Source organism: Rhamphochromis longiceps, linkage group LG6, assembly GCF_057381845.1.
Source record: "Rhamphochromis longiceps isolate RC_006_pf linkage group LG6, R_longiceps_female_GT1.1, whole genome shotgun sequence".
Lineage (NCBI taxonomy): Eukaryota > Metazoa > Chordata > Actinopteri > Cichliformes > Cichlidae > Rhamphochromis > Rhamphochromis longiceps.
Window position 1 is genome coordinate 18229791 of NC_140562.1, and position 17859 is coordinate 18247649.

The following is a 17859-nucleotide window of genomic DNA, read 5'->3' on the forward strand; positions in this document are numbered from 1 at the left end:
TGGTACCATAGACTCAATTACTAAAGAAATGTGTTTTTGTTTTCCCCTCACTGTCTGCAGCTGTCCGTGCTACTGAAATGAGCAGAATTTATGAAAGTGGATGACAAGATACCAGAGCGTGAATACCAGAGTGTGATGGATAAACATAAACAAGGCGCTTTGTTTATGTTAAGTGCCATTTCAAATAGTCAAATGAAGTGCTACCCTATAGCTATAGCTACCCAGCTATCCATCACAATGTGCATCTCTTTGGGAAATTTACATGAAAAGCCTTTGTCTGATAATTAGGCGAGCAGACAAAAGACTGAGACGTTAGACCGGGGGCAGTCTGTTCACAGCACAAATCCAGCACTGCTGTGAAGCTGCAACTTGAAAAACTGAAGCATTCATAGAAGACAATGTACCGGTACACAATGAGTTAAAGTTCTCTCTTCTCTCTAAATCTCACTCTTTTACTGTGTCTTTTGTCCTGTCTTCCTCCCGTCACCCCCAACCGATCGCAGCAGATATCTGCCCTCCCTGAGACTGGTGCTATTGGAGCTTTCTTCCTGTTAAAAGCAAGTTCTTCCTCCCCACTGTTGCCAAATGCTCGCTCATAAAGGGTTGTTTGATTCTTGGGGTTCTTTATGTATTGTAGTAGGGTCACATCGTTTTGGCGCTACATAAATAAAAATAAAGTAAGTAGAAAACAAGATGTATATTGTCTTCATCTTAGAAGTATTTAAATAAATCCTTTAAATCGCAGAAAGATCAGCATTTCCTTAAATTCTCACTCCCGACCCCATTAACGCCTCTTCTGACAGTTTGTAACTTGGGTGATACAATCTTCTGAGAAAACCTAATTGCCAAAGACACTCAGAGCAGACTTCAGCAGATTACAGCTATAGGGGGCACAAGCTGCTGCAGCACGAATCTGGTGTAACAAGCTCCATCTTGCAGAAAGTCATGAGTAAGCACTGTGCAAGAAAGCACACGAGGGGCAAGCGAGCCGGGCTGCTAAGTTAAAGGTTATTACAACCGGGTCAGCTATTCCTTTTCCAAGTTGTGTTGGTGGATAGAAAAGAACTCTGCTCTAGCTTAGATGGAGCCAAAAAAGGAGAGGAGACATCTGACATTAAACAGTTTTTTACATATCTGCCTATTCTTCCCCCAAGGCTGTGTGTTCTCGGATTTTGTGTGATCTCTGATTTGAGAATAAAGCAGGTACCAGCTATCCACAGCTGGTGAGTGGCTGTCATCTGACCTCCTTTGTGCACTCTTTGCTCAGGCACCACCATCACCAAAACCAAATGGTTCCATTAGTGAGAATGGGAATGAACAAAACCATCTCCTGCTGTGTGCTACATCTGAGAAAACATAACTTAAGAAAATGTCTGGAGCTGATTCTCCCGACGGTTTCTGGAGCTCATATGTGAAAACAGCTTAGTGACTTTTATCATAGACCAAGGCAGTCCATTTTGACAGTTTGTGGCCTGGATTCAATTTCCTGAAGAGAGTAAACGGCAAAAAGTGAAGCGATCATATGTAAACGATTAAGGTTCTAATTGGCTGACCCACACGTACCACGATTAATGTTTTGTATGGAGATGAGCCACTGACGTGTCCTGTATTAGTAAGTTTGCCACCTTGAAGATGGAACCCCAGTGACTGCCACTGCTCAACTAATGTTACACATTGTTGCTTTAAGATGGATTTAAGCTTTAAATTACCTATTTTAACACCACAATAGCTGGTTATTTATAAATAATGTATTTTGAAAATATATGATGTGAATTTTGTTTTTGTTCTTTCATTGACATTTAATACATTTACAGATTAATCAGGACAAGGTTTTTTGCATCAGTTGTTTGTGGCATGTTTGACAACTTTGTTAAACATGCCACAAACAACTGATGCAAGCAGTCCATTCACTGCTTTTACATTATAATGTGCTCTCTACAGTCCCAGGCCTAAATCCTCGGCATGTCCTGGCATGTCCCACTTTTGCTATTTACCCACCCCCTCCTTCCTAGGATGAAGGCCTGTGATCCTGCCGCTAGAGCCCACACTCAGATCTATCAAGAGCAGCTTTGCCTTTTCTCAAATTCCCCCACTGCCTTTCTGCTTTTAGTTCTCTCTCTCTCTCTGTCTCTCTTTCACACACAGGCACACGACAACAACCAACCCCCATCCATCTCATCATAAAAGCTGAAGGCCCCCTGTGCTCCCTCCAACTCTTCTTGGCATTTGGAGCAAACAATGCTGACACAGCCCCCACCGTAATTGCTCCACATGTTCCACATGGTCCCACATGTTTGGTTTCTTCTCCTACAACAGGCTAGCACAAAAAAACTTCACTAGTTAGGACTTCAATTTGATTTGCTCTGCTTGCGCCCGGATGCCAAATTGTAGGGTTTAAGGGTTTGTGCTGCTGCACCAATAAAGAGCTTCCTGCTGAATTCATAATAACCTGCAACCAACATGCACAAACTTCTTAAGTTGCTATAGTTACACGGCTCTGGGTTTGTTTGTTTTTTGCACCAGACAGGTTCTCGAACTTCCTAATTCCAAAACCCAAATGTTGGAAGCAGCAATTTAGCTTTTACCGGAAAACAATGGCTGCAGGAGTTGTGTGTTTTCGACCTTGATAACATATAGTCCACCCACATTCAACAAATATAGTGCAAAGCATTTTTTTTCTCTTACATTCAGTTCACTCGCCAGCTCCCTAAAGGAATACAGTCCTCCCTTATTCCCCCACTTTTATCCCTATCATTTACTCTCAGTCATGTAATGCAATTAGTGCAGTGTAGTGTACAATCGGAGTATGAAATACGACACTGCTTAGGCACCAGATACACCAGCACATTAAATGTCACCCAGAGCTCACTGAATTGTGTAACTTCTAACAATAATTAAAAGGCGTCAGATCTGCTCCCTGCCACCACCGGAAACACAATTAAAAGAGCTATTATCAGCCTCGGCTCTGTGGTGAGAGAGCGCGAGGGAGGGAGCGCATGGAGCCGCGCTCAATTAAAACCCGCAAGTTTAGACGTCGGCCTGTTGGTCTGACAGCAGCTTCCTGTTCCAGCTCGCTCCATCCACGAGATGGAACAGTGGGAAGGAACAAAGCAACAGTCACCAGGATCTCCCACACGCCTCCTACCTCTCCCTCCTACCCCGTCCGGAAATCACTACAAGGAGAAATTATTCTGAAAGAGCTCTCTTGCATATCCAAGAAGATCGTTTTTGTTGGCAACATGTGGCAGGCAGCCAAAGTTGACTGCAAATGCCAAACCACAGAGAAGGGAAAATGCCCAGCTCTCTAGTGTGATTTTTTTTTCTTTAAACTGGAGCACGTTGACCTTAAAGGTTTCTAATTATCATGCTGCTCATTCATTTTCACATGAATTAAAGACGGTTTCTTTAGAATTGAAAATGAGCTGAAATGCAGTGCTCACCTCGAGGATGTGCTCGTCCTGCTGCTCTCTGTCGAGTTTCCTGGAAGTTGTTGTAACCAAACCTGGAAAAGACAATCGGCAAAAACAGCATTAATTATACATAAAAATACATAAACGACATAACGATAAAATTAAGGGAAAACAAGCATTGCTCAGATTTTGCCACTTTTTTTTTAAATACAAAATTAAAGATTATGCCATAGATAAGATAAGACCACAACTGTGACATTTAAAAAGCAGCATGGCAGTGTGCACACAAATAATCGAACACCTGCAATTATTTGGTTGGCGCTCAACACTGGAACTTAATGATGACAGCAGAAGTAAAGTAAGTAAAGTTAACCAGTTGATCTGGCGGACTTTTCATTGTGATCTGAGTGTAACTTCATATTGTTTGGAGTTATGATAACATATTGAGTTTAATTCATTTGTCAGAAAAAGACAAAAAAAACCCTTCAAATTCTGTCAGGATAATATCATTATCACTACTGTTATTGCAAGTGTTTAGTTATATATATATATATATATATATATATATATATATATATATATATATATATATATATTCTTAACCAATAACCATGAACAGAGCCGTGTCCAAAATGTGCCGCATGCTAATCAGCCAGATTGGTCTCAATGTCTGCTTTTTAAATTATAAACACGCCAAAGTTCTCAGCAAAGCAAACGTTTGACTGACCAAAGAAAAAAACAATCCTGCCACTCATTGTTGGGTGACATACTCTGAACCCTGGTGATATGTCATCAGTCTGCGTCTGGATAAGTGCTTTCCCTGTGGTCTTCCTTGTTCCTGGCCTATCCTGTTGCCAGACAGCCCAGTATACTGTCTTGTGTATGGGAAATATCACATTGACCTGAAAATAGTACCCCAACAGCAGCACAGGCTTGACACCCTACTTTTAGTTTTTCCACAAGCTGAATAATAGACAGCCAGTAAGACATCACCCGCAGGTCTGAGCACTTTTATACAAGAGGCAAAAGTGAGATCCTACTGCTATTTAAAACCTTTCAACAGTTTTGTCGAGCACTATCACTCAGTTTAAGTAGGACGATTGATGATGTGTGACATCAATCACACGAGGGAAACCTTGTTACGCCGAGCTTTGACAAAAGTAAAAATAAAACAAGCTGGAATCTTGAGTTCCTGACGAATCCTATTTTCAATCAAGTTCACAAACAAGAGAAGCAAAGAGAAGAGGAAGAAGGGGGGAAGGGTATTGCTACATTATAGGCAGCATTCTGTTCTCACTCCCAATGTAATTGCAACTTTGTAAGGACACTGAGTATAGAGTAGACATGCCAACTTCGACCGCACCATAGCTGCCTGCTTGCCACACTGCGCCTGATTAGCATAAAGCAAAGGATTTCCGAAACCCAAACCCATCAATGGCACATATGCCTGCAACAAGAATAGCAGGCCACAACTTACAGCTCCTGAAATAGCCCTCCCTAGCTCTGCGATTCGTGGATATAAGTGAGTGCTGCTCCTGCTCCCTCTTTTTATCCTCTTCTTCTTAGGCTTTATTTAATCTTCACAGTGAGCTGTAGAGATATACGTCTACTGATATCTGGTCAGGGAAAAAAGTAAGTGCAATAACACCTTTCCTCAAGCTGCAACCCATATTTTGCTCTGCTTACCTCACGTGGATACATATTAATGGGCAACCAATTTAGATTTTACTTTAAAGCAAAATCTTGAACATGCACATATGAATGAGGGCTCTAAATTAACACCTCTTTTAACCCCCCCCCTCTGCTCACCAGTGTAAGATATGACATCACTAGCACTGACAAAACAAATTAAGTTTGGTAAATTTATATGAGCTGCTGGGATTACTCTTGCATGACTTCTGCAAAAGAGCACAGAATCAGCATGGGTTAGATGGGTTTGCATGCTGTAAGATTATTATCATCAAAGCAGGCCACGCTGACTAATTATTCATGTGCTTCGGCGAGGCCGGAGATGATGGATGGTAATGTTTTTAAGCTCCCCTGCGTGCTTGAGTTAGGTAACTATTCTCTCTAAGTATGTATTGTACCGCTGAATACAGATGGCATCATTAACCACATTACGTCTGGATGTGTAAGTTATAATTTCTCTGCAAATCAGCTGCCTGATCGAACCAGAGCAAGGTATCAAAAAAATCCAGCCTGTGATGTAAACGTATGTGTCGGTGCCGCAACAAACAAAGCAAAACCAAATACAATGAAAAGAACAAGGACCTGGCCTTCATCCCAATCCCGCTCCGAGTTTCAGTCCTGCTTTGTAGAGACCGTCCAGAGCTACCGTCTCACAAACATTGACTCAGCAGCAGCGGGCACACAAGATGATAACTTAATGACACAAATTTAGCACCGTTGCTGGTTTCCTTTTTTGTACGAGCGCATTTTCAAAAATGGTGCATATTTTTGTTCTATTATAATCCCTTCCTTTTTTTTCCGGCAGCACTGCCAAATCTGCTTTGAAAAAATAAGAGGGGATGGAAGTTTTGTTTAAAAAATGAGCTAAAATGGTTCACGTGGTAAAGACTCTGTCGACCTCAACATAAAACAAAGAACTTATATGATCTGTAATGTCAATCTTTTCTGAACTAAGCTGGAACTGCAGGGTGACACATTCAGTAGCAGGTTGCATTGAAAAAGCCTTTTCACACAGTAAACAAATCCCCTTAATCATTTAGTATGACCTCGTGCCCTTTTACAAAGATTTTCTGGTGCGTAGGATTTTACCTAATGATTATTTTTATTAACATTCAATCTTTTTTCAGTTAATTGATTAAATGCTCGTGTTTTTCAGACCTCAGTGTGAGCCACAAATTCAAAGTCATTCAATTTAGTGTCAACAAAAGGCAAATCAGAAAACTGTCACATTGAAAAGATGCTTTTACATTTTTTTTCTTCAGTAAAATGACTTTAAAGAAACTATTTGCTCTCAAAGCAGATGCTTTACTTTTAATGCTAATGGAGTAATCAGTGAATTCAGCTCTCCAATACAAAGGCGGTTTCAGGGCAATGCATCTTAATGAAAGTGTTTAAACTACAAGCTCATCTCGAGTTTCCTGAGCTGTTAATACTTGGTCTTAAATGTAACAGATTTCTGTGTGTGAGGGTGTTTGGTTTTCCTGATCGATCACAGTGGACTAGCTATATCTAACTTTAAGTCGATAATGTGTAGCCATGCAGAGGAGCTGGCGAAGCAGGGTTTAAGAGCAAAGCAAAGCACAAAAACCAAACTACAGTGCCGTTGGTGCATACAGTCAGCATTGTTTCTTTTACTTTGTCTTCTTCTATTGTATTACTCCTCCTTAGTTCTAGCACACAGCTTGAAAACAGCTCAACAACAATGCTAGCCCCGCCCGGGAAGCTAAATGGCTAATTGTTCATCCTTCCACGGTTCACTGGACCAGTTTAGAAACCACTTTCCCGTGTCACAATACCAGACAAATCTGGTAAATCAATGAAGTGGACAGACTTGAAGCTTTGGGTTAAGCCAAAAACTTCAGGTCTTTCTCAAATGTTTAAGGTCTAAGTATTTTAGAATTTTGATGGAGCGTGAAACCAGCGCTCTTTCTGAGGTCTGAGAGTGGAATCAAACATTAAATGTGAAAAATATGTAGCATCTGGTGCGGACGAGAAAAGCTGTTTGATGCAAGTTGTGTTGTGGTTTAAAAAGCTTTTGTTTGCTTCTGTTCCATTTATGTCTGACATGCTGCCAGCGTGCCGGCAGATCTCTGACCGAGGGACTTGCCGCCCACTCTAATACTCTGCTGCTGATATCACTTGCAGAAAATAATTCTAACTTTTTCCCCCTAAAAACTTTGAATGTTCAGTAAATCTCAACCTGTTTGCCAGGAGTGGTCCCTGTATGCAGGCCTTACCTCCACAAACCTCCACTCTGTCACTACTTAAATGTTAAAGAACTGTAAAATGGTTAGTTAGTAAGCCAGAGCTGACCAACGACGTCTGCACGTTCAACCCGCAGCCTTTGTCACAACACACACACACTCTCATACACACTTACACACAGAAAAGCCATCCTCAGGCGTGGGCTGAGCTGGGCCGACAGTAATTATAGCCATGCTGTTTTGAGAGGGGTAGAAAAACAACAGAAAGGCAGCAGTGGCACTCTCAACCATGGCCTTGAGCTCTACAACCACTGCTCCAAAATGGTGGCCTGAAGGGAGTAAAGGAGTCCAGGGCATTGTTAGGGTGGTTAATTGCTGTTGAGATTAGCAGTCTTGAGAGTGACACACATATTTATGTGACATCCATTTAGCCGTGACTCCAGACAATCAGGAATGTGCTGGGTGTCTGCAGTGGCTGGAGACATTTAGTATCGCTGATGAACTGACGCTGAGCTCTGGCCGAAAGAGAAAAAAAAGAGCTAGCCAAGGATAAAAAAGGGTAAGAGCGTAATATGACACCGCCATGTCACAAATGCCTAGAAGTTCTATTAATAAACTTTTTGTTGTTATGATTTTGGTCTCCTTTTGTTTGTCGATGTCTGACTGACAGTGTGCCAATGAGGCATGCACGCCCCTGCTGCCATTACTAATTTCGTTTGTGCACATAAGGCATGTAGCACATTATTGTTTCCCTTACCATCACAGTGGCTGCCTCCCTAACGAGACCCTCATCTTTCCAACAAAGCAAAGGGGAAAAAACTAATTTTAAAAACAAAACATTGTGTGCTTTTTGCCTAATTTATGCTCACTTATTTCATTTTAGCTCACTGTTGGTGTGTGTACCGTGTTTTTCTTTCATTTAGGGTTGCACTAGTTTCTCTTGCGTGACAGAAATACACTCCAGAAGTTGTTGTTAAGAAGATTGATCTGTTACCCCCCCCCCCCAAAAAAAAATTTTTTCATATCTGGATATGAAGAGATGGGAAAAAAAACTTGCGAGCTGCCTGCTTCCTCAATTAAATGCTTACAATTTTTCTCTTGTGAAGAAAATAACAAACAGAGACTGCATTATTGGTTATCTACAAACTCAATGTAAGAACCCAGACAAGCGTATCAATATTCTCAACTTCATTAAGATTTAAGTGTGTGTCATTTAAGCCTAAAACTTCACATCTGTTTCCACTACTCATGTGGCAATCAGTACTACTAAAAAAGAAAAACAGTGTAAATGTCACAGACCCAGCTCTGGAGGACTCGGGGTCCGTGAGCAGTGTGGACTGTCGTTGTTGTTATTATTATTACTATCATTATTATTATTATTTGGTGTATGGGTGTGCACTGTTTCGCTGTCTGGGGTTTTGTTCCACGTGTCTATGTATAGGGAGGTGTGTGTGTGTATGTGTGTGCGTGGTTGTGGCTGTAACCAGGAGGCTACCGGCACCGTCAGGCCTGTGGATGACGGGCCACGCCCGAGGAGGATGCCACACACCTGCAGCGGATCAGCGTCGGCGGAGGGAGTTACTTAATGGTGTGGCATCATTGCGTGAGACTCCACGTTAGTCTTCAGCTCAGTTAAGTTAGTGTGTGTATGCCCGCAGTTGTAAAGTGTCCTGACGGCTGCTTCTGTTGTTTCCCCAGGAGACGTGTGGAGCGCCAGACAGCAGCCAGCACGGGGAGTGCTGAGACACGGGAGCCGAGAGCACAAAGACACGGACTTTTCAGAGAAGACACGACACGGGAGTGAAGGGAGAGCATGTGGATTTATTGTCTGTTTTCGCACTGTAAATAAACACACTGTTTGCAGTGAAGAGTCCTGCATTTTAGGTCCTATTTTCCTCATCCCCACGGTCTGCCATGCAGCCCGGGACAGAAAACTCTGGTACACTGATACTAAAAACCAAAACCAGACTGTGAGTTTATAAAGGAAGGTTACATCAAAACAGGAACTCCTTGTTCACTTTTAATAGAAAAGTCTGGAAAATGCTGCCGAATAAGATATCTTGAAAATTCTCTTCTCGAGGCATGCTCCTTAAAAGCAGCTATAGTTCAACAAATCTCCTCACCAGACAGAATTTAACAAATACAACCAAGAGAAGCCACGTAAGCTAATGAAAGCACACTGACACAAACATAAGAGCTTTGTTTAATTTAGTCAAATTGATTAAGAGGGTGTGGATTGCGATTTCTCAGCACCTTTTAGCAGCAGGGCATAGTTCTAATCTGAAAACATATTGTGTAAAATTTGGCGGTTAAGGTTTCCAAATTTTTGTCAAGGATGCAACAGAGAAACTAAGACAGGTCAATTGTGAAATGTATAGACATAATCAATGTTCAGGCTAATAAGAATTAGATCTGCAAGGCAGAACACATACAGGTAACCGCTCGGGCCAGTAGCCACCAATCACAATGACTTAACCTGTAAAGCAAACTGGCTGAGGTAAACCTCACCGGCAAATATTTTTTCCCTGCCTTTGGAGGAATGCTTTTAAGTAAAGGAAGCATCTGAGGTTGCTGTCATGAAAAGATTCTTAAGACTGTTTTCGGCATAGAAAACACAGGTCACAGGAGGAAAGAGGACGGCAGCAGGATAAAGGTGATGCTAGCAGTACAGGACTTAACAGCTCGACCATTTTATTCACATTTACGACCAAACAACAGACACACGCACACTGTGTTCAGCAGAACATGTTAGAATATAAAGTATAGCCAGATTCAGCCTGACCAGGTTCAGTTTTTCTGAACAAAAACACTGATAACACACCAACAGTGAAGATGATGCTGGTACAGTTTAACATCACAGCTGAGATAGTGAATGCATGTAGGGAGAAAGTAAAGCAGTCCTATATCACATCACCTTATGACAGGACAGGAGCTTCCCGAGGTAACACATGTCTAAGCTTTTTACAAGTTTACTTCCACATCTATACAGTTAACTTAAGAAATATGTGATATAAATGAAGCAAACTCAACAAACCAAAACAATGCACATTAAGCTGACTGTGCGACTGTAATGTCAGGAATAGCATTTTATCTACTCAGCTGCCTTCTGCAAACCCAAATCACTCAAAGATTAAATCAAAGATATCACCTGATCTGTGTTAATGACACGGGTGGTTGTCATAGTTAGTGTGCTTCATTTTACAGCGACATGTTTTTTTTCCCTTGCATTTAGGTCATGGGGTTGCTCATCTGGCATTCATTAGTTTGTTTATTCACTTTGCACCGAGTCAATCGCAGTTCTCTTCGGGTGTTTTCATCCATCCATTTCTGCTCTACTTTCACAAAAATTTCCATACAAAGTCAATTTTCTTCCAATTTCATTTTCAAATCTGTTTTCTCTGAAAATCCAAGGTTATGGCATTTGATACTATTTGCAAAAAAAAAAGACAATGACTTTCACAGTGAGAACAGAGATATACCACAAAGGTTCCAGATTGGATTTATTTTAAATATCTAAATCTTAGCTCACCAAAACACTTTAGGTGGAAAATCTCCTTTTTCACGATTTGTTTCTCATATTGTCCTTTGAAAGCAGTGACAATTGTTTGACCTCAAATCGCAGGAAATAATCAGGAAGTTGTTGGAAGTAACCATTTCCTATCTCACTTCCCCTGATAGTGGTTGGGCCTTTGGTAAACCACAGAATAGAATAGAATAGAATAGAATAGAATAGAATAGAATAGAATAGAATAGAATAGAAAAGAATAGAATAGCCTTTATTATCATTGTACAGAGTACAACGAAATTGGAGTGCCACTCCCTTGGTGCAAGATAAATAATAAATATAAATGTAAAATATAAAAAGTACAATAGATAACATCATGTGTGTTTTCTCTTCTCATCCCAGGCGTTATTGAAAGTTGACATGAGTGGCACAAAAAGTGAGTGATACACAGCAGCAAATCTCAGCGACTGTTTCCCTGACCTTTAAGTTCATCCCCTGGGTCCATGGCATCCAAGCTTGCCAAAGCATCACCTATAGTATATCTTTCAGTTGTTAGCAATGAGCTTCTAGCTTCAGAAGAAGAAAAGGGCTGGAACTGTTCAATACAATTTCAATAATGAGAATTCACCTGGGCGTATCGCTCTTCATTGGGGTTTAACAACTGGGATGAAGGGTAAAAACAGTCATGCATAGGTAGCCATATTATATTAGCTGTCAGTCAGCTGTTGCTTCCACCGTCTGGTGGCAAATTTTGTTAAGCCTCAATTCTACTTTCTGCATCCACGAGTCCACTCAGGTCCAAGTGATGTGAATTTCATCATCAGACGGTGAGTGCAGGGGTTCATGTGTACATCCATGTGCCTGCCTGTTTTTTGTGACTGTGCAGACTTGTCCATGAAGAATTTACATTACAATGCACCAACTATGCATGTGCCCCAGGCAGCAGACTTCAAGCGGACTTCAAAGAATTACAACAGGAATCGCTATTTGGCCAGCGGGTCTCCAGCTGTCCGTATCCGCAACGGAGTATAATCAAGGCATAAGATGCCATTATCATAGATTGAAGTTTAAGCGTGATGACCATAAATCTCATATATATTAATTTTTTGACTTCAAATGATTATGAAAACAAAATCATAAGGTTAAAACTTTTTCCCTTCATTTTCACTACAAAGCTCTCTGTTTTTCATGTGTCATAAATCTCGTTCATTTCTTTACACCAGTGTACTTTCTTTAAAGGTTTCAACTTGTTTAGTGCAGCTGATAACTCAAAGGCAGTCTTTGGTCAACAAGAGCAGTAAAACTCACAAAGCTTCTGTCGGTCACCCCGTGGAAGGATTTTTAAGGGCTGCCTGCAAGCTGCCTTTTTCTCCAGCGCGCTCTTTCATGCGGTCAGCTTTTTGCAGCGCGTGATCTCTGGCTGCTGGCTTCAGCTCTCTGTCACACTCCCTGTGCCTACCAAGCAGGCCTCCCAAAGGCATGTGAGAGTCCTGCTCCCCGGGACTCTCTTCTCACCCGTCTGCACTCACACACTTAGTTTGAGGCTAAAACTCCTATGTCCCACACACCCCTCACCTCTTAATCGCATTTATTTTTCGGCTCCCAGTCAGAAAATCTTTGTGTTAACTAATCGAAATTACAACATTAACCAGAAATATCAAGATAGCAGCCTTTCTATCTGTTAGCACACACCGATAATAATCTACTCTAAAATGTCGATGACAACACTAGGGCAATTAAGGACGTGTTAGAAAGTACCAAGGCTACACAAAGAAAGGCTGCATGGGTACAACAGGAAGTGGAGTAATGAGCATTCAGCAAGATAAGATGGCTATCATAGCAATCTTTACTCCGGCACTCTTTCCTCTGCTTAGACATGTAAATCTTCCTGTGTGTGTGTTTATGAGCATGCAGTGTGTGTTCTGACTACAAGTTCTGCTTGGCTGCCCTTTTCTAACAAATGCATGTTCTGGCATAAGACCCTCGTTCAAAGTCCACTAAGTCAGAGCACAGCAGCAGCATTTCAGAGAAGAGAGAGAGTGATTCACCAGGTAATGAACGCTGCTTACTCTCCCACAGAATAGGTGGGCAACTCGTGTCAACAACCTCTGATGAACTAGCTCACAGTACTGACAAATCCTTTGAGCAGAGAAAATAAAAGTAGACAGCAAGTGGGCTGGCTGTCTCAAGTGCAGTATACGTAGACAAACTATCACGATGCTAGATGTACAACCACGTAATAAACAGCTTGACTGTGTAATACAACCAAGTGGAATTCTACACAAACAACATGTGTGCGCACACGTATGTGTCTCACGTTCTGCTGCGATCTGCGCACTCCAAGCCCACAGTCTTCATCCTGGAAATTCAATTCTTCTTAGCTGCCAAATAAAGCCTGGAGAGCCTGGAACAACTGTGGTCATGTCCGTGGGAGGGATGAGATCTGTGCCACCACACAACTGAGCGCTGGTTCGTCGTTTCAATATTTTAGACCCGCACAGCATTATTTAAATTCACTGATCTCATACTGATTTAGACATAGACAGAAGACATAATTCACAACCAGCTGACTGACACAATTTTCTCCCCATGCAGATCTGCCTCGTTTCTGCTTTCTCTCTTTTTCAATCCTTTCAAAAGTGAGCCTGTGTCAGGCGGTTAAGTTCTTAGCTTTCAGATGTTGGGACTGCAATACTGTCTGCTATAGAGAAGAGCTGGCCTTGCACTTTAATGACAAACTAAAGTCAGGGATTGTCCAAAACAGCAGGACTTGTTTACTTGGCAGAAATAAAGTAGACCTAAGCCTTTCATCCTGAGCTTTGCTGAGCCAGTGTGGGTCTGTGTGAAAAAAGGACAACCAACGCCATACAAGGCGTCAAGTGAGGCCATCATATTTGCTTGAATCCGACAGGGCTGCTTGGAAGCAGCGTAAGGCCTAGCCCATGATAGAAGGCTAGATAGTTAGCTTGGAACACATGCCTATGAAGTTTGGAAACCCACACAAAAAACACAGGCCTTAACGTCTTTTCCTTTCTCCCTCCCCTTTGTAGAGCTTTGTAGATGTGCCAAGACAGGGCCTATGCTTCCAATGCAAGTTTAGAACATGTAATTACAGAGACGTGCATGCATAAATTTAAACATTTTCAAAAACCTGTAATATGCGGTTAGAATGTCATACTGAGTTGATAATATAGAGCGATATCAGGCTATTTTGGATCTTTGTTTAATACCACAGGCATAAATAAATAAAACAGCTCCAGGTTTTCTACAAAGAATGCCCGGTTATTCTAGTCTTTCACTTAAAATTGCACTCTATATGAGTCAAGTCATTTTCACACATGCACTACAGCTCTGAGCTTTTCTGACATTACTTGGAGCAGTTGCAAGTGAGAATGCAAATGTCCAAATCAGTTAAACCGGACAAAGAAAGGACCTCACATCACAAGCTCCCTAGTGCAATGTCTGGATAATGTATAAATGTATAAATAGTGCAGGTAATTCTCGGGAGAATTCATGGCAACTGAGTGTGCATCACGTGTCCTGCCTCTTGCAGACTCTGACCGGGTGCCACCTCAGCCTAAACCACGGAGGATTTCTAGTAGCAAGAGCACGCCTGATGCAGACAGCCTCCTGTTTCTACATGTGAGAACAAGCAACTCTGAACAATGTCACAAAAATCTGATTCATGTGGGAAAACGGCTTTCCTCTCTAGTACTCAGCTATACTGGGCTCCCTGTTTTCTCATGTTTTCACTGCCCACCTACCGCGCCACTTCCACTGAGTGCTGCCATCTTCAAATACAGAGAGGACGAAGTAAATCAGAGACACAGAGCAGTGATTCAAGGTTTTCCGTGTCCAAACCACTCTGTGTTGAACCTGACGCACAGAGCTCTGGTGTCCCACTGATAAAAGTTTTAACATGCTTTGATATGCATGAACGGGTCTCATCCTTTTGCTTCAGTGTAACCATTTTTTTCTTCTTCAGGAGCTCTTCTGACAGTCACAAGAACGAACCACAAAATGATACTGCAAATGATACTGTAAAAAACGTTGTGTCCACAGTGGATTTGGCCATAAGCTTCATAAACACGCTGTAATCCTCGGAGCAGGAAATATTTAGTTCAGATATGTGGGCTAAGAAGACTTTTTTCAACTGCTAAATAAGTGATGCACTGCAAGTTTTACCATGAGCATTTATACAAATCCAGAAACCAAAATATATCGAAGCTTGAATCAAGAAAGGTCATCTTCAGTGATGAAGAAATAAATAAATAAAACATGCTGCCTTGTTAAAATATATCAAAGGCATAACAGATTTTTAAAAAAAATTCTCTACTGCCTAAAATCTACTATAAAAACAGTGTTAGACTTTGTTGCAAGATAAATATTCAGCCTCCCAGCACTTCTATTTCACCGTCCCAGACTTTTTATCAGCGGGTGTAAGCTGATTTCTGTCATGCATGCAGACAAAACACTGACCATATGTTCGTAAGTTATCCTTTTGTTGCATCATTTATTTTTTCATTCTCTTCCTGTGCAGCGGGGAGTGCCCGGCATATTGCTGTGAGGCTTGTTTGGGAGGCACGCTACATGATGAATCCTTATTTGGTCAGAAAACTCACATTGCCACTTCCAACAAAAATACCTCCAGTTTGTTGATGTGGCTACCTTGGGAAACAAGACCACACACGTCAGTGAGGACAAACTGGAGCAACTGCTGCCCTATCCGTTCCTCTTTCAGTCTAATGATCATTAGCATGCAATGATCAATAGCACACTTGTGTGCAGACTAAGCAAGAAAGAAAAAGCATTTTCTCCAAGACATCCAGAAGTAACCATCCCATTACTAAAACTTTACACTGATGTCAGTTGATTAATTTGACATTTTTTAAAGGCAGCATCAACATATTAGCACAAACCTAGATCGCACTTTCTGAGTGTTTGAATTCAGAGTCTGATTAATATCAATAAAAATGCAGATTTAGAGAAGAGCCCTGTCTGTACATGAGCTTCACTTTGCACCTATTACAAGTATATTTTGTGCTATTCAACTAAACATAGCCTGCTCGGGCAACTTTAAAAGAGCCCAATGAAATATTAATCATCACACCATTTCCAGAGTGCCATATGAGTACACACTTTAGAGTGTTAGAGTGGAAAAACCCCAGTAGGCTCAACCCACTCCTGTTCTGGGTGAGTGTGTTCACACTGCTCTTCCTTTTCACAAGAAAGGAAACAGGACACCTCACAGAAGCTCGCCACCTTGTCGGCAGTACACCACAGTATGTCTCAAAATCAAAGGATAAGTTAATACTTTGTGTTTGCTACATTTATAGTTGGCCTTTAAAGCAGACGTGTTTAGATGAGGAAAATGCACGTGGCGTTTTAGGCTATTTCCTGTTCATCACTTATCATTCAGGGTCTCCACCGTTTACAGGAAAATCATCTCACTGTAATCCAGGTAAGACAGTGCTGCTGTCTATATTTTTTACCCTATGAGCTGATGCGCTTGTAGTAGTCTGCTAGCAGCTGTAATTCAGGGTTATAATTTGTTCTGAAACACAATATAAGCTCATGACTCAACAGCAGGGATCTCCTGCTCTAATAATGCAATCTGTAGTGGCTCGAATTTCTATCCCAGCAAAAGCAATCTTACCTGTCTTGGTGTTAATAGCAAAGAAACCCTGGGGATTCCCGCTGGTGATCTTGTAGGTGAGTTTATCGCTGGCTTTGGCGTCCGGATCGACTGCATTGATCTGGATGATTGACACATCTTTAGCGGAGTTCTCCATAACAGAGGGGTAGTAGACAGGCTCAGAGGTTTGAGGTGCGTTGTCGTTGACATCCTGCACCTCAATGTAGATCTCCACAAAAGCAGAGAGGGGCACCACACCGCGATCCATCGCGTAGACTGTTAACCAGTAGTGCGATGTTGTCTCACGATCCAGCAGTTCCTGCGTTCGGATAATACCTGCAAAAATAAAAAGACGGAAACTGGTAAGTCTTCATTATGTTGCAGAACATTTTTATATGCAACACATGACCCTGAATCTCACATTGCTGTCGGCGCTATCAGTGATCTCTGAAAGCGATTTGGGGTGATGAACAGAACAGGAGCGTAAACACCAGCTGCCCCTGAACAGCCAAATGTAAGGGCTGATTGAAAGGACTCTGCCTGACACATGTCAGGATGGCATATTTACAACAGTCAGCGCTCTCCTGTTTACATTTCATTGCCATGTGGAGGCTGTAACCTTCAGCTGAGCAAACACAAAAGAGCTTTGAGACATGTATGAGTTATACATGTTTACAACTGTTAATTGAAGAATGGCAGATCGACAGATTCTGCACTGTGAAAACGCTAACAGTGTATATGCTATGTAGCTAGTTTCGTGACACTGGTTTCATAAACAGTGCATCTCTTATGTTTTGAACAATGAACTGCTTGACTCAATAAATCCTCATGTGTTTTAATATGTTAACATGCCTGAAACAGAGTGGCAGTGTGAAAGTTCTTGCTGAAAATGCTAGCAGCAACATTTAAATGAGTGAATATACTTCAGAGCTTTTCATCCCCATCTGACTTCACAAGTTCTCAGTATGTACCGTAACAAAGGATAAGTTATTGTGTGAGCCTTTCAGTATGGGCAGGTGTCTCAGTTTGGGGGAGAGGACATGTGCTTGTGACTAAGTGTTAGTTTACTGGTGAAAAGAAATACAGATTATGGACCCTGTTTCCACCTGGCATTAACATATGTCCTGGGTTATCTCAAGTAGTTAGCTGTAAATATGTCAACTCCTTGTGAGATCTGACTTCCTAGGATTATACGCAATTAAACACGTAGCCCACATTATTTCTGTTTGCCAGCCCCATATGCCAGAGGCCCACATAGCTGAGCAGGCTAACAGAACTGACCTGTTTTCCACAATAACCTCAAATTTAAATCTACACCGACTCAATCTGTTCATATAATTCTCACGACCTGAACAAAATAAAACACACAGGTAGTCTACAGTCATTTAAAAGTGCTTTAAAATGACTTGTGCAATT

At 41.5% G+C, this 17859-nt stretch overlaps 1 protein-coding gene across 3 annotated transcripts in view; it reads right to left on the reverse strand.

Moving 5' to 3' along the window:
* fat1a (FAT atypical cadherin 1a) overlaps positions 1-17859 on the reverse strand; it is a 79786-nt gene that overhangs the window by 43533 nt on the left and 18394 nt on the right. For all 3 annotated transcript variants that reach the window (XM_085409534.1, XM_085409536.1, XM_085409533.1), the window contains exons 3-4: positions 16465-16779; positions 3441-3502 (exon numbers count right to left, since the gene is read on the reverse strand). In XM_085409534.1, coding sequence (XP_085265660.1) covers positions 3441-3502; positions 16465-16779 — 377 coding nt within the window. The remainder of the gene's footprint in view (positions 1-3440; positions 3503-16464; positions 16780-17859) is intronic.